Source organism: Bubalus bubalis, chromosome 8, assembly GCF_019923935.1.
Source record: "Bubalus bubalis isolate 160015118507 breed Murrah chromosome 8, NDDB_SH_1, whole genome shotgun sequence".
Lineage (NCBI taxonomy): Eukaryota > Metazoa > Chordata > Mammalia > Artiodactyla > Bovidae > Bubalus > Bubalus bubalis.
This window is the reverse complement of record NC_059164.1, coordinates 57,104,518-57,123,205: the sequence shown is the minus strand read 5'-3', so window position 1 is coordinate 57,123,205 and position 18,688 is coordinate 57,104,518. Positions and strand designations below refer to the sequence as shown.

Sequence of the window (18,688 nt, the reverse complement as noted above, 5' to 3'; positions counted from 1 at the left end):
CTCAAGGGTATCTTCCCCACTCAGGGAGCAAGTTCGTATCTCCTATTTGGCAGGTGGTTTCCTACACTGAAGGTTGATATTTTACTGACTGAGCTAGCAGGGGGCGTACAGTGGTTGTAATGTGCATTTCCTAGTGACTAATGATTTGGAGTGTTTATTTATCCTTTGCTTTCTTCATGGGTGAAATATCTATTAAATTTCTTAAAAATTAAATTTTTTTGTTTGCCTTTTTATTATCTAGTTGTATGATTTCTTTATACAGTCTGTATAAAACTTACCAGAGTTTTGGCAAGTATTTCTTCCTAATATGTGGCTTTTTTTTTTTTTCATTTTATTAACAGTGTTCTTCTTCAAAGAACAAATACAGTAAATATTGATAAAGTTCACTTAGCCAATTCTTTTCTTTCATGGTATTTGCCTTTTATACTTGAAGAAATCTTTGCCTAAACCAAAATCACAAAGATTCTCTCCTTTTTATTCCCGTTTTATAGTTTTAGTACTTACAAAAACTACGGTAAGAAAGTTCAGTTTTATTGTTCTTTATTTCATCTTACTTTTCTTTTCTTTTTGCATGTGGAAATCTCAATTTTATGGCACTGTTCTTTGAAAATATTATCCTTTCTTTATTAAATTATCTTGTGCTTTGGACTGACTTACGTGCCCTCAGAATTCATATACTGAACTCTACCTTCCAGTGTGATGATATTTGGAGATGGGGGCTATGGGGAGGTTTATTATGTTTAAATGAGGTCTTAAGGCTAGGCTTCTTATGATGGGATTAGTGCTTTTATTAGAAGAGACCACAGAGGTCACTCATCCCCTGCCTCCTTCTCTATTACATGAACACTTATACTAATAACATGTAGGAAAGGAGAAACATGTTTGTAAATAAATTTTCCCCGGTGGTTCAGACAGTAAAGAGTCTGCATGCAATGTGGGAGACCCAGGTTCATTTCCTGGGTCAGAAAGATCCCCTGAAGAAGGAATGGCAATGGCACTCCAGTATTCTTGCCTAGGAAATCCCATGGACATAGGAGCCTGGCAGACTACAGTGCATGGGATCCCAAAGAATCAGACATGACTAAGTGACTAATACTCAACTCAAGGGAAGAGTACCCATATTTATTACCTTTAGACTTTGTTAACTACGTATTTTTAAAGTTTTAAGAGTAATAATGGAGTGTATAACTTCCAAGTCAAATAAGAAATAGTATTTTAAAATATCCATTAAGGCAAAAGAATGCAGGAAAAGAGGAGAAAAATGGGGAAAGTAAGATCAATAGAAAGCACAAAAATCAGATAGCATATAAATATATCAGTGGTCATAATAAAAGTAAATGAACTAATCTAGCTGTCTGGGAAAAAAAAAAAAAGAACTGCTCAACTAAGGAAAAATTCTAGTTATGTGCTGCTTATAAGAGAGATACACAAAACAAAAGGACATAGATACATAGAGAAGTTGACAATATAATAATATACTATAATTAATATCAGACAAAATGCAAACATTTCTGAGATAAGACAAGTTGCAATAGAACCTGATCATGGAACACTCCTGATGTCTATTTTACCCTGTAGAAGGATTTTAAGCAGGGAAAGTGAGCCTAAAAGTCTTTAATGAATAGGTTAAATTTTGTTCCTAAAGTCCATGGTTGGGGTACTAGTCTAAAAACTACAAATAATTCTGTTACCACAATGAGACAAGCTTTTTGCTATTCAATTCTCTCTCATCAGTATACATGTTGCCAATCATTATGTTGTTTAGCAATTAAATGCTGAAATATGGAGACTCAATGCTCCTTTCTGTGGAGCTTGACTTGAATTGGAAATGAAATATATGCAATTATTAGAGGCTGAATTTAAGCAAATTAAGTGATAAAATTTCTAGGAAGTTCAATCACATATAGCTAACTATAAGGATTATGTCTTTTAGGATCACAGTTGGAAAGACCCTAGCAGTGATCTAACATAACTCCTTTTTGCACAGACAAAATGGATACAAAAAGCATGTAGGTGAAATCACCTAATTAGTTAGTGGCAGGGCAAATACAGGCAATGAAAACCAGATTCCATAATTTCCTTTCCATTGCATGGATCATAAGTACTTGAGATTTCAAAGAATATGTCTTAACATATTTTGCTGAAGAAAATGAAATGTCATTTTCTAAATAAACTATAGCCTATTGCTAGGTAATCAAAGAAAGTCTATTTAACTCATTTAAATTAGAAATTAGATTTGTACATCTTCACAATAAAGTTACAGAATTAATTTTATAAATTTAATATGAATGCGCCTACTACAGCTAAGAATTTTTTGAGTGATGAATATTCTTGATATATTTTTTCTAAATTTGAATTATAGGAGTGTGTGACAAAAATGAACTGTGACAATTTCCTTAATATACAGAATGTTTTCTCCTGTTAAACATGCATTCTGAAAATACTGTGTACATAAAAATCAATGCAACTGTTAGTGAGAACTGGAAAAAGATATCAACAATCAGATTCCACCCATGGTCTATCAGGCATGTATTTAACCCATACTGAGGCCATGTGGATTGATCCAGCAATGGGGTAACATTTTATGCTATGTTATTTTGTGTATTATGGTTAGTTTGTGAGGATAAGGTTATGAACAGCATAAAGGTGTGGGCCAGAGCATGGAGAAGAATAAGATCCTGTTCCTTCTACCAAGACTGTAACTTATACTATGATTCAAAACATAAGCTACAAAGTGAAAGTGAAGTTGCTCAGTCGTGTCCGACTCTTTGAGACCCCGTGGACTGTAGCCCGCCAGGTTCCTCCGTCCATGGGATTTTCCAGGCAAGAGTACTGGAGTGGGTTGCCATTTCCTTCTCCCGGACATCTTCCCGACCCAGGGATTGGACCCTGGTCTCCCGCATTGTACCGTCTTAGCCACCTGGGAAGTCATAAGCCATAAAGCAGTCTATAAATAAATATATATAAATACATGTACACACATATACAGTCTAAACTACCACAACAAAATTTCACAAGTTGGAAGCATCTGCCAGAAAATAATTGGTGAGTGGAGGAATATATAAGTGAAGGAACGTCAAATGTTGCTAACTGCATAGGTATTCAAAGTATGGTGTTGTTTTAGCCTCAAATAGTCAAAGCATTGTGTCTCTTTAAATCAAGATGTGAAGAACAGATAAAAACTAAAAGGTAAAGAGAGTAGTGTGGATTTCAAATCTCATTCACTTACAGACAAAAAAAAATGGATTTCTTTTTTCTTACTACATTATTTTCTGAAGATATGCCACTATAAAATAAGGGAGATATTTTATAAATCACTTTCTCATTAAGACATTCAGTTGTTATAATTATATAGAAAAATAAAATGTATTTAAATTATTTTATTCTAAAAGCATATTATTGATTTTTCTCTTAAATATTCTATGTTATTATAGTATGCCCTAACTTAGATTATATTCAGTCAAAAATTTTAAGGTAAATATATTATTGAATTGTAGCATAATTATAAACATTATATAAGCTCCCTGAATATATAAATGATAAATCCATAAAAAAATGATGTATCTAATGCACATGTATTTAAAATTAATTTTTTTGCTAAAATGATCATCAATTATATGAAATGTCAAAGGTGTAAATACCATTATCAGTGGATCTTATCACATAATAAAAATAGTGACTTATATTGTTATTCCATGCATGGCTTCCTAGCAAACCAATTTAAATAGAACAGTGAACTTGTAATGCATAATTTTATTTTTCATAAAAATCAATAGGTATTATAAATGGTATTGCTGCACTTGCTTACAAAGTTCTCTTTTGAAATAATTTCCTGGGTGTCCACTTCATTCATCATTTAGTTTCAAAGGTTTTTCCCATATGCTAGTTTTAAAGGGGGGAGGGACACATTTCAGTGCTTTTTTAATGCAAGATCCAATAACACCTAGATATTAGAGAAACTATGAACAATTTTTCTTCTGTTGCTCTAATCTCAGTTTTATAACTTTAACTTTTTAGTGTTAAAAGAAATGGTTACTATTTTTTCCCTACAAACAAAATGAATGACCCTTTGGATTAATTAGATCTCCTTAGAGCTAAGGAGATCATAAAACAAGGGGTCTTCTTTAAAAGTATCTCTTTAGAATAGGAACAATAGATAATTTTGAAGCTGGAAAGCAGTGTGGCAGAGGGCAAATTAATGTGGGCTCCCCAGCTAGACAGACTTTAGGTTGAACTCCAGGTATGCCACTTTCTACTTGCATGGCCTTGAGTTCACCTGTTGTAACAGAGGATAATACTATCTGCTTCATAGAGGCATGATGAGAGATGAGATAATGCATGTAACATTTTTAGAATAGTATCTGGCAGAATAAACTTCAATAAATGGTCACCTTTATTATCAGAATTAAGAAATAAGCTTACCCGTTCCTATGATATAGTAATTAATGCAGCTAGGAAAACAAAAAAGCTTTTCTAAATCAAATTAATTCCACAAATATTTATTAAGTACCCAGTGGTATCTGGAGAAGGGAATGGCAACCCACTCCAGTATTCTTTGCCTGGAGAATTCCATGGATAGAGGAGCCTGGTGGGCTACAGTCTATGGGATAGCAAAGAGTCAAATATGACTTGGGGACTAACACACACACACCCTCCAGTGATTTCAAGAAACTGTTATGCACTAGAGATGTAAACATAAATATGACACAGTCCTTCCCTGGAACAATTTGTAGCTTAGCCAGGTAAATAGACAACTTTTTAAAACATACAATTTCAACTCAAAGTGGTAAGTCAATGTTATAGGGGCAGAGAGGGCAAAATAAGGAGCTGGGTAAGAGATATCCAAGTCAGCTAGGATTACTGAGTAGTTTTTCAGGAAAAGGTGACACTTTTCATACATTATACCCATTATACCTATAATTCTGTTGAAATTAAGTATCAACATCTATGAATCACATGATGAATATAAATTATCAGCATCTGTAAACCACCAAATTTAAGCCAAGGAATAATTTGGCCACTGTGGATGAAGAACATCATCTGCCACATCAGTAAACAAAGGATTTCAAGCCATCAGCCACTAAGGCAGCCCCCTCCCCGACCCTGACTGTGTGCCCTGAGAGGGTTCAGTATGAGAAGGCAGGATACTGGCCCTAAACAGTTAAAGTATAAATCAAAGAAGCGATTTCAATGAGCCCTGACAGACTCTGGCAATCTTCATATAAACAGAAAAGCACTAAAGTCATTAACTTGAGATGTCTGGCTTTCTTTAACTAACAGTAATCTTTTGATGTCCTGAGTATCTGGATTTTGTTGTGAAACCCCTGTGTATTGACTCCTCCCTTACCTCTTGGGAGCAGTCGCTCAGCATTACCTGAGAGGCTGCCTCCCAGACTTGGGTCTTCAGAAAATCTTCAAATAAAACATAATTCTCAGCTTTCAGGTTGTGCTTTTTTTTTTTTTCAATTTATACAACCAATTAATAAACAAGTATTTTAAATCATTTAAAAAAAGAATTTGAAAGCTATATGTATGTTAGAATTGAGGAAAGCGTTTTAAAGCAAGACTAAAGCCAAAATTATAAAATAAAATATACAAATACCTGAATACTTGAGAATTAAAAACTTTTTGTATCATAAGGTTTAAAGTCAACAGATTAACACTACTTTGAAAGGAAACACTGCACAAATGACATACAAAGGGATAATACCTATACCATAAAGGAGCTCTCACAAAGTCACTCACACTAAACAAAAAAAGGGTAAAACAATCCAACAGAAAATGGGTACAAGATATAAATAGGCAAGTTACAGATGAGACATATGAAAAATTTAATAACAGTCAGGAAAATACAAATAATTTACTCTTATCTCAATCAACAGCTGAAAAATTAAAAAAGAGCTTTAATATCTGTGGATGGCAGAGGTATAGGAAAAGCATACTGTTTTACTGGCAACAATATGAAGATTTATAATCTTTTTGGAAAGTAATCTGGCAACACTTATAAAATTCTAAAACTTCATTTGTCTTATGACCTAGCAATTTCAGTACTGGGATTCAATGCCATAAAAATGCTTGTATAAGGACATAGGTACAATAATGGCTATTACAACATTGCTCATGATGGCAAAAAAAAAAAAAAATTGGAAGCAGAGATAATAACTACAAACAGAGGAATGATTTAAGAAATGATGCCAGACCCCATGTCACAGAATGCTATTCAACCCAGAAAAAGAACAAAAATAAAGCTATTAATTGACTTGAGAGATTTTTCCAAAAGGAATGCTGAATGATAAAAGTAGAAAAGCACATGTGCTATTTTTACTTTTGTGAAAAAATGATGACAAAATGTCACCGTATATGTAAATGTGAATATAGGAAGTATTTTGTCAGAATAAAGCAAACCATATTCAGAAGAGGCTGTAGATCTGAGAGGCGGGTGGGGAAAACAATACAAAGGAGAAAGAAGGAAGAGTAAAGACAAAACAGCACATGCACAAAGCAATCAAAGGGCATTTCTAAATAAAGCATTATGATATTACCATATTTATGCCTTTCTGAAAACTTTAAGTAGATTCATATAAAAATAACTAAAATAGACAAAATGCAAATATATGTATATGTGTATATATATATATGCAAAACATAAACATTTAGAGATGAGCTAAATAGCATTGTTTCATAGCAGGGAAACTAGACAGAAAATAACAATAAGGAGTAAAACAGACACTAATTTATAAAAGCCAGAAATGTTAATTGGGTGTAGTATTTCCAGAGGCCCTCCCACTTGGGGCCTTTCCTTTTAGGCTGAATGCATCAGCAGATAAATATTGCAGGGTGGCAGGGACAAAGGGAATACCAGTTTACAGAAATATCTTTTATTTTGCTATACCTAAGGGTCTTTAAGTAGCCACTCACCATACTAAGCAAAAGATCTGTCAAATGTTAGTTCCAGTAAGATAAGTCATTTCTACCCAAGTTCTGGTTATGAAATGTCTTTGTATTTAGAAGTCAAAAAATTTAGATTCATCCACAGATACTGAAGGTTAGGGAAGGCAAATTTTCATCTCTGCCCTCTTAGACTGTTCAGCAAGGCCTGTGAAGTAAACTGACTTGAGCATCCCTGGGTTTGGGTATTTGAGGGGGTCCTGGAACCAATTCCCCTCTAATACTAAGGGACAACTAACTGGATACAATTTATGTAAGTTTTATGGTACATAGGAACCCTCATAAGCAATGAAAACCCAAAGAAAGGCAGAACCTACCTACATGTTTTTTATAGTTGGATAAACAAAGAGAGGCAATTATGGAGAAGTAACTGAATTATGTGCAGAGGCTAAAGGAAGATGACTTATTTTAGAAGGTCCATTTTTGTAGAAATCTCTGGGTCTCAGTTTCTTGTCCTTGATATTAAGAATGCTACTTTGCTCCTATTACAGCGAAGTCATCATTCACGTGAGAAGTCCATCTCCTGCTTTTAAGAAAAAGGGAATAGGATTTGCTATTTTTCAAGTCTTTTGAACTCAAAATAATCCTTTTGCCAAGATGGTATATTTTGGAGTGGCATATTCTACCACCCCTCACAGGCAAAAGTAAAACACAAAAATAAAGAAAAACTGAAACAACAAAAAATCAAACCAAATGAGAGCAACAACAAAAGAATATATTTTCTACTTCCTGAGAAATTGCTCCCCATCTGTGATTAAAATTAAGAGAGAAAGATACAAGAGAGGGGATACCTACTGATGGGCTGAGGCTGCTCTGTGTCTTCTGCCAGAAAATTCATAAAGAATCAAAAGAGATCCTCCAGATGCAAAATCAGTTGTTTTTCCTAAGTTCATTTTAGTGAAAAAACTTAGCCACAATTCTACATAGTCATTAGATTCAAACTTACTATCCTCTTTGGGGTAGAAAGCTCTGGAAAACTTCTGCCTCTGTATTCCTGTTCAGAGTTGATGATTTAATGTTTTTAAGCCATTTTTAGGCCTTCTGGGATACAAAAACAACTCTTTAATCGAGGCATGTGAACTGACTGATTTGTTTTCCTTTTCTTCTGATCTTCGTGGAAGCCTGCAAGTTTATGTTTTGAGAATGGGTTTCTCTGTTAAGTCTACTCATTATTTATTGCTTACAACAGTTATTTGATCTTCAAAATGTAGCCTGATGCAGTATCTTTTGAAATAACTTTTCATTTATTTTTAAATCAGTGTTTCTTTTTAAGTTTTAATTACCTAATAATAACATTTTGATACATAACTATATTACAAGGACCAACTGGACTTTAGTTAAATTCAAATTGAGATTCTTCTTTATACATGATCAATATTGCAAAATAGTAGAACTAACTAATCAAAGTCAACAGGGATTAGTTTAATCATCAATCATTTTCCAATCAAATATTCCTTAATATGTCTCTATTTAATAGTTTCATTCAAACAAAGTACTACAGAGAGAGAATATAATGACTTCTTAAAAGAATTACCATACTAGATTACACACTTGACAGCAATAGATTTGTCTTTATAAAATATAAATATGAATAAAACAGGTATTGTAAAGTACCAAATAAGCAACTTGTTAATTTAAGTCCAAATTGCTTCAGCCTACAAGAAATTGTATTATAAATCCACATTATAATGCTTAGAATGCCAGTGTTATATAAAAAAGTGAGAGGATTGTTTGTAGGTGACAAAGGATGATGTTTTTCCTGCCCTAGTCATATGACTATTAGATGGTGTCTGGGCCCTGACATGGGAATTTTCTGGGCTACAAAACATGGATGAAGTTATGGATCAAGTACCTGTAGGTGAAGTGGTTTGCTGTAAACATAAAGTTCACTTAAGGCTTCCTAGACTACTTTGCTTCATAATTATGTTTGGATATTTGCTACCAACAATGTAAATTTCAAGTAAGTAGCAAGCAATTTTATCAGCTTCCAAGATATGTGCTCTGGAGTGTATGTCTGACTTTTCCATTATGGACAGAAAATACAGAGAATGTTCAATTCAGGTAGAAAGAATAGGAAATCACTTTTAATGAGGTCTTATTAAACTTCTAATATTACCCAGAATAATATTAAGCAGCATAAAATTGACTTCTGTATCCACTGAGTCCATATGGTGAAGACTGACCTGTAAGAAACTGAATTCAAGTGGGTAAAGTATATCTTAAGAAGATGTAATTTCTCATATTTTTGTGAAGATATAAATTGAAGTGTAAATTCTCCCTCCATAGACACATCCTCTTGATATTTTGCCATGTAGGCCAATTGCTGTCCTAAAATTAATTTTTAAATGATATAAATCACCTTGTGAGACTTTGAAACCAGGTGGAAAAACTAGTTAAGAAGAAAAAAAAATCGTTGTTATTTATACTTGGGGGGTCCAACAACTACTTCCTTCCTCCTCAGCTCCCACGCTGGTCCAACCCACCAGCATCTACTTCCTGGACTCCCAGTTACCTCCACATTGGTTTTCATGTCTCTGCCCACCTCTATCTATAGTCATTCTCTACCTAAGTCCAATCATGGCATATGTCTGCCCTGTTGAAAAATGTCCAGTGGCTTCCTCTCACACTTAGAATAAAATGCAAATATCTTGCTGTAACCTACGAGATCTTACATCTGAGATTCCGGGTCTTGGAACTATAGATATTATGAACAAGATAATTCTTAGCCATGAGGGGCTGTCCTATGCACTTTGGGATGTTTAGCAGTATTCCTGGCTTCCACCCACTAGAGGCCAGTCACATCCCTTTCACAGCTGTGACAACCAAAAATGTCACCAGGCATTGCCAAATGTACCTCAGGGGCAAAGTCACCCCTTCCAGGAATCACTTCTCTGCGTGATGTGGCCCCTCATGACACCTCCGTCCTCATCTTCTCTGGCTTACTGGACTTCAGTTCCACGAGCCTCATCCATGTTCCTGCCACAAACCAAAAGCCCTCTTGACTCTGGCCTTTTTCTGTACTTGCTGTTCTCTGAATAGAATGCTCTATGTGTTCTAATGTCCCTGTTTAAACGTCCTCTCTATCTAAAATAGCTCCTCCTGCCAGCCTCTACCCCTTAGCATACTTTTCTTCACGGCACTTGTCTGCTCCTTAGCTTTATAGTCTATCTCACAGTTGACTTAATTTTTGTCTATCTTCCTGACTTGATGAAATTCCACAATGCCAGAGACTTGAGCTGTTTTGTTCAACACTGTCTTTCTGATTTCTAAAACAGTGCCTGTCTATATTTTCAACAGTTGCTCAATATGTTGGCTAAATGGATGAATAAGTATGCATTCTGATAGTAGTCCTATTTATTTATTTATTGCTGCACTCTGCAGCATATGGAGCTTCCATGACCAGGAAATGAACCTGAAAACCCCGCACTGGAAGCATGGAGTCTTAACCACTGGATCACCAGAGAAGTCTAGTAGTCCTCTTTAGATTACTATAAACATTTGGAGGTGGTCGTGTCTCTTATTTCTATAACATTTCATATAATGTCTTTAACCAAAGAGGTTTTTAGAAATCTTCAGGTAACACAGTCATTTTAAAAGTAAGAAATTTAAGGCCTGGAGAGATTACTTTGTCAACAATGACACAATTTATCATTAATTGTTTATTTTAGTTGACCTTTAAAAATCAAAAGGATGAAAACCAAATTTCAGGGCTTCTCCTACAGTCTTCCTTGTGGGTATTTTACTGAGATTATTGGACATTTTATGTACAAATTACATTTTTAGAAATTTTTAATTGAATGAGGTTATCAGTATCAAGTACAAGATCATTATTTAAGGAGGCTACTATTTGAAACATACACCACAGTTCATGATAAATTTTAACATGAATAGTGAGATTACTATCAATTCAACTCAATTTACATTTATTAAAGTGAGCACCTAAAATGCACATTATTTCAGAGGGATTACAAAGTTAAGTACCGCAAAGCCTCTGACCTCAAAAACCTTATAGTATAATATAGTACAAGAGATGAAGTAAGTTCATAGAAACCACAACACAAGCAGATTCTGATAAATGCTGGATTTGAGATATAATCATGATAATTGCTGAGTATTTATTGTAGTAGTAACAAGTAGTGTACTAAATGATAGTAATTTAGGCTTTGTCAAGCAAAGAAAATAGTGAAGACTTTGAATACAGACACCGAAAGCTGCATACTTAATTACTTATTCCACACTCCTTTAAGAAAAGGATTAATTCTCACCAGATTAATGCAGATTTGGGAAATTAGAAAAAATACAAATATGATCATGAGTGGTATAACATGTGACAAAGGGTAGGTAGATGATAAAGTGTATCAAGTGTTCATGTTAGAAAAACTCAATTCTTTGGTTTGGCTGGAGTGTATTGATAGTTTAATAGAAGCCAGCAAATGTAAGGTTAAGTAGCAAATGTAATGTGAGTATGGATTGACCATAGAGAAACCTAAATATCATTCTAATCATATCTAAGCCTAAATATATATATGTGTATATATATATATATATATACACACATATATATATATATGTTCTGTTTTCTGGGCAAAGAGGAATATCTGAAGGGTGTTGATCAAAAAAGTTGGACGATCATATGGAATTATTCACACAGGACTACCTGAATGGTCAGATGCCAGTGAAAACCATCCTTCCAGATTCATTCAACTACTCTCCAGAGTGGAGCCATTGCTACCTACATACACCAAGCTTCCATTGATTATAGGGACAATAAATCAGTGCATATGTAGTGAGTCCACTTCACTTGATGGTTGATGGTTCTGAGAGCTAACTGCATTCAACTCATCCCCCTGATTTGGGGACTTTCTATAGAAAGGCATCAGGGAAGCAAATATCTGAGCACGGCAGCTTTACAATTTTTGCACCTTTTAGGTTAAATGGCTTTTTGCCAGTGAAAGTGAGTCCCAAAAAAAGCAAGTGTTCTCTCTTAAGCATCAGAACCACATAATTGACACAATCTCTGTATCTGGACAAGGGAATGGCAACCCACTCTAGTATTCTTGCCTAGAGAATCCCATGGACAGAGGAGCCTGGCAAGTTATAGTCCATAGGGCTGCATAGAGTTGGACACGACTGAAGTGACTTAAGAGGTGGCAAGAATACACAGAAGAACTGTACAAAAAAGGTCTTCATGACCCAGATAATCACGATGGTGTGATCACTCACCTAGAGCCAGACATCCTGGAATGTGAAGTCAAGTGGACCTTAGGAAGCATTACACGAACAAAGCTAGTGGAGGTGATGGAATTCCAGTTGAGCTCTTTCAAATCCTGAAAGATGATGCTGTGAAAGTGCTGCACTCAATAAGCCAGCAAATGTGGAAAACTCAGCAGTAGCCACAGGACTGGAAAAGGTCAGTTTTCATTCCAATCCCAAAGAAAGGCAATGCCAAAGAATGCTCAAACTACCGCACAATTGCACTCATCTCACACGCTAGTAAAGTAATGCTCAAAATTCTCCAAGCCAGGCTTCAGCAATACGTGAACCGTGAACTTCCAGATGTTCAAGCTGGTTTTAGAAAAGGCAGAGGAATCAGAGATCAAATTGCCAACATCCTCTGGATCATGGAAAAAGCAAGAGAGTTCCAGAAAAACATCTATTTCTGCTTAATTGACTATGCCAAAGCCTTTGACTGTGTGGATCACAATAAACTGTGGAAAATTCTGAAAGAGATGGGAATACCAGACCACCTGACCTGCCTCTTGAGAAACCTGTATGCAGGTCAGGAAGCAACAGTTAGAACTGGACATGGAACAACAGACTGATTTCAAATAGGAAAAGGAGTACATCAAGGCTGTATATTGCCACCCTGCTATTTAACTTATATGCAGAGTACATCATGAGAAATGTTGGGCTGGATGAACTACAAGCTGGAATCAAGATTGCAGGGAGAAATATCAATAAACTCAGATATGCAGATGACACCACCCTTATGGCAGAAAATCAAGAAGAACTCAAGAGCCTCTTGATGAAAGTGAAAGGGGAGAGTGAAAAAGTTGGCTTAAAGCTCAACATTCAGAAAACGAAGATCATGGCATCTGGTCCCATCACTTCATGAACAATAGATGGATAAACAGTGGCAGACTTTATTTTGAGGGGGCTCCAAAATCACTGCAGATGGTGACTGCAGCCATGAAATTAAAAGAGGCTTACTCCTTGGAAGGAAAGTTATGACCAACCTAGATAGCATATTCAAAAGCAGAGATATTACTTTGCCAACAAAGGTCCATATAGCCAAGGCTAGACGTTTTTCCAGTAGTCATGGTTTTTCCAGTAGGCATGTATGGATGTGAGAGTTAGACTATAAAGAAAGCAGAGTGTTGAAGAATTGATGCTTTTGAACCGTGGTTTTGAAGAAGACTCTTAAGAGTCCCTTGGACTGCAAGGAGATCCAACCAGTCCAACATAAAGGAGATCAGTCCTGGGTGTTCATTGGAAGGACTGATACTGAAGCTGAAACTCCATTACTTTGGCCACCTGATGCAAAGAGCTGACTCATTTGAAAAGACCCTGATGCTGGGAAAGATTGAAGGTGAAAGGAGAAGGCAATGACAGAGGATGAGATGGTTGGATGGCATCACCGACTCAATGGACTCTGGGATTTGGTGATGGACAGGGAGGCCTGGCATGCTGCTGTCTGTGGGGTCGCAAAGAGTCAGACATGACTGAGCGACTGAACTGAACTGAAGCAACTTAGCACATGTGTGCACACGCATACACACACAGAGCATTGTATGTTCTGATTGGATATCTGTCTCAACCTAATAAAAACAACTGTGTGTCACCTTTAACAAAAATCATTCCACTTAGATAATAAATGCTTGTAATTATATTCTCTTCAAAATTACAAAATACCACTTTGATTAGATAAAATAGGCTTACCAGGGAAACCTCTACAGCCACCCAAACCCTACTTTGCTATTTACTGTCTCAGTTATGGGTCATATTTAGTAACCTGCCTTGAACTACTAACAGTTTTCCCTCCAACAAATGATTGACCTAATCATAATATCTTAAAAAAAAATCAAACAAACAACCAGTTTTTATAGCTGATTATTCTCAAATCAGTATTTTACAGGATTCCCTTATCACACGAATTCTAGTCATGGGCAAGCCGGTGATTGTCCTGTAGATTCTGGATAGGATATTAGGATTAGAAATATTAGTAAATTTATTTCTTATCCTTATAATTATATTTTTTAAAACTATCCTATTACTTCTTTCTCATAAAAGAAACAAATGCAATAAGGATGATTGCATTCATCATTTCCTCTAAAATTTTAATTACAATTTTTTTTCAGGTAGTTGTTTCTAATAGACATTTAGAGGAGAATATAGCCAGTTTGGGGAGATTTGTAAAGATACTGCAGAGCAAGTAATACCTAAAATGAAGAGACAAATCAAAGGTAGCAAAGAAGATTAGGAAAAGGCATTTCAAGCAAAAGGAAAGCATGTTCAAAGACAGAAAATAAGAGATCAGAAAGTGCCTCATAGGTTAATATTAGAAGAACTCTGAGCTCTGTGCTTTGGTTGGTGCTTGGATATGATGGTACATATGGTACCATATTTCAAAGAGATTAGAAACCCTCTCATCCAACACAGTCCTGACTGACAACTTTTCAGGTAATTCTTTTTAAGTTGGCAAGGCACAGATAATACCAATATATCATATATTCATTTTATTAATCATATCATTGTATTATACAAAATATAATGCCCAATTAATTCACCATCATTTGAGATGTCATTCTCTTTGGGTATAAGTCCACAAATTGAAATTCTCAGAAGTGTTTTACAAACCACACTCATGCTACACTGTTTAAATTCCCAGTTTTAGCTTCTTTATGTTGGAGTGAAAACATAAAGATTATTTGTGACAAAATCTGAATACAGAATCTTTCTAGACATTTACAAATTTTCCCCAGGCTTTCACAGTTGTCTCACCACGTTTGACAACCATTTAGAAAAGAAAACTCATTATAAGTTAGTCTTTCAAAACATTGGACTGTTTTTTTTCTCCTTTCTTGTTCACATTTCATCAATTTGTGTAACGTTTAATTAAATTAGATGTTTATGATAATAGGTATAGCTAGCATAAACATGCATGTTAATAACCACAACTGATGGTTATTTTTTACATACAGTTACATATTTTTGGCATACAGTTTAGCTGATGGGAACAAAGTACATAGGATTGTAGAGTGTAACCTTTTAGTGGTGAATATCCTGGGTCACAGGGCTCAGACAACTTTTACAGAAGGAATAGAGAGCTTGAGTGAACCAAGCTTGTTCAGGTGATACTTCATTTAAGAGAGCACCTGCTTAGTTCAGTGTGGCAGATCAGCCAGACAGGAGAATGCAATGTCAAAGAAAATGGAGGTTGGATAAAAGAGCCAGGTGAGCACTGTGAGCTAGGCTCTAGACCTAGGGAGCTTATTAGGAACCACCGTGGAGCAGTGCTTCAGAACGTGGATGCCAGTGTGAATGCTCTCTATTCATTAGCCATGTATCTTTGGACAAGCTCCTTATACTATACTACCCTTATATAATCATTAAGGTCCCACAATTTTAAAAGAGTCTCTATTCTTGGGATGTTGTTAGAATTACATGAGTTAATATTGTAATTATGTGTTTAAAATATAGGGGCTCAATTAACATCAGTTTTATTATTTCATACCAAAGTAATGAGTGGTAAGTTTCTAGATATGCTGTTCCAGGGCATAATCATGACTGAATATATGTAAAGTACTTTGAATATGACCTGGCATGTAATAAAAATTTCTGTATTAATTTGCTGTTGTTACAAGCCATTTAAATGTTTTAAATGAAAGAGTGATCAGGTTTGCACTTTAGAAGGAACCATACCAACAGTGAGAGAGCGAGGGATTAAGGAGTGAGGTGGGTGTCAAACCAGGACAAAATGCTTGGTCGATTACGGGTGCTGAGCTAACACAGTCCCAGGATGGACAGAGAGAGGACACATAGGAGTCAGGACTTACTCATGTGGCAGAACTGGGAGTGCCTGCTGCTTGACTGGACACAGCTCAGGAGCAAGAGGGTGGAGCTGAAGACATTTATCATGGATGCCTTTTTCCATGCAGCTGCACTCAAATACTACATCTATTTTGGTTTAGGGGTGAACTCAGAGAAGTAGTAAGGAAGTCAAAGCAGGTATTTCTATGAAATTCACAAAATCAGCTGCAAAAGGAGCAAAAGCCTTATCTTCATGAACAGTCTCTCTGCATCTAGCAACCTCAGTGACCAGAATTAACTGACCCCTTTCTTATTAAGCCATCAAACTTCTCTCTCCCCTTCAAAACTATTTATAGTTCAACAGCACTAAACCAGGCAGGCAGTCTTTTAAGATCCAAATATGAGAAGTCTTGTGGAATAATTCTTTGAACATCTTTCTTTTAATATGAACTTGCTGGGTAACTGATTCAGTGTTTATTCTGCTGAGAAAACTCTATACAACAAAGTCAAGTAGTAAAATCATTATGCTCCCTCTATTGAAACATGAAAGCCTTTGAGGATGTTTCAGATTTTTCAGTGTATAATCTTCCCTGGAATTGGGCAAATATTTATTCTTAAAATGTATTTGTGTCTCCCAAAATCCACACAGAGGGAGAAATATACTCCAAAGAACTGCCACCATGTCCTCTTTATTACATAAAGGACAAAAATTAATATTTGTCTAAAATAGATAACCATGTAACTACAGAAACCCTGTTTTCATCTGTTTAGGATTAGAAGCCTTTTCATATGTATTCAAGTTCCTTCATGTTTTAGAGGGTTTAGATAATAGGATAACAATTTACACAATAAATCTGGGTTTATGGAGTAGTAAAATAACTAGATTTACAGGTGAAAATTAAGTCCTCAGTTCACTTAATTTAATAAACATTTATTGAGTACCTTGTAGGCACCATGCACTGGGATATAAAAATGACAAAGGCATATACACTCTATTTTTTTCAAGGAACTTCAAGTCTAGTGAGAAGATAAATATTAGTCAAGTAATCATTTAAAATGTAATATCATGTACAACTGACAAGGGTTTAATTTCCAAAACATACAAACAGCTGATATAGCTCAATATAGAAAAATATCAAAAAATGGGAAAAGACATAGATATTTCTTCAAAGATATATACCTGGCCAACAGACACACAAAAAGATGCTCAACATTGTTAATTAATAGAGAAATGCAAATCAAAGCCACAATGAGGACTCACCTTGTACCACTCAGAAAGACCATCATCAAAAAGTCTACAAATAATAAATACTGGAGAGGATGTGGAAAAAAGGGAATCCTCCAACACTATTGTTGGGAATGTAAATTGGTGCAACCACTATGGAGAACAGAATTGAGGCTCCTTTAAAAAACTAAAAACAGAGTTACCATATGATCCAGCAATCCCACTCCTAAGCATATATCTGGAGAAAACTCTAATCAGAGAAGATACATACACCTCATTGTCAATAGCAACACTATTTACAATAACCAAGACATAGAAGCAACCTCGACAGATGAATAGATAAAGAAGATATGGTGTGGTATGAGTGTATATAGTGGAATATTACTAAGACATCAAAAATAATGAAACAATGGCATTTGCAGCTACATGGATGGACTTAGAGATTATCACGCTAAGTGAAGTTAAGTCAGACAGAGAAAGACAAAAGTATTACATACATTAAGTCGCTTCAGTCATGTCTGACTCTTTCCAACCCTATGGACTGTAGTCCACCAGGCTCCTCTTTCCATGGGATTCTCCAGGAAATATTACTGGAATAGATTTCCACGGCCTCATGCAGGGCATCTTCCTAACCCAAGGATTGAATCTGAATCTCTACGTCTCCTGTATTGTCAAGCAGTTTCTTTCTCACTAGAGATACCTGGGAAGCCCATATTACTTATATGCAGAATCTTAAAAAAATGGTACAAATGAAATTACAAGACAGAAATTGACTCACAGACATAGCAAACAAACTTATGGTTTCCAAAGCTAATGGGGGTGGGGCTACTGCTACATATAGTATAGATAAACAGCCAGGACCTGCTGTATAGCACAGAGAAAGACATTCAATCTCGTGTAATGACCTATGTTGGAAAAGAATCTGAAAAAGAATTACTATGCTGTACACCTAAAACTAACACAAACTTGTAAATCAACAGTACTTTCATTTTAAAAAAATGTAATATCATAGCTATGCTAAGAATTATGAAAGAAAGGAACTTGTAGATACAAATAATAGAGGAATATGACCTAGTCTGGGAGAATAAAGGGGGCAGTGAAGAGAAAGTTTCACACATATTGAAAGCATATGTAGAAGTCCTACATCCAAAGGAAATCCAGGACATCTGGGAGCTGGAGAGAAGGCCAGAGGAGCAGGAAGGCCAAAGGAGTGGCAAAGCTGAAGAAAATGATGGAAGAGTGATGCATGTGGACCAAATTGTGCTGCATTCTACCGGGAGAATTAAGAATTACAGTTCAATGATTTTGTTTATTCAGTTGAGTAGGTACCCAAATAAATAGTTTATTCATGGTAGATGAAATAATTGCATGCTTAATCACAAGGAAATGAGTTCATGTTTCATAGACATGAAGTAACTGATGGCCCTAAAAGAAGTACCTGTGGAGACAGGACTGTGCAGCAGGATAGGGTGTAATGAGGTCACA

General features: G+C 35.6%; 1 protein-coding gene across 6 annotated transcripts in view; it reads right to left on the bottom strand.

The window, feature by feature from the left end:
• Positions 1–18,688, bottom strand: part of IMMP2L (inner mitochondrial membrane peptidase subunit 2) — a 965,664-nt gene that overhangs the window by 239,722 nt on the left and 707,254 nt on the right. The window contains exon 6 of one of the 6 annotated variants that reach the window (XM_025292029.3): positions 2,909–2,920. The exons of the other annotated variants lie outside the window; for them this stretch is intronic. Coding sequence (XP_025147814.2) covers positions 2,909–2,920 — 12 coding nt within the window. The remainder of the gene's footprint in view (positions 1–2,908; positions 2,921–18,688) is intronic. 6 annotated transcript variants of the gene reach the window in all.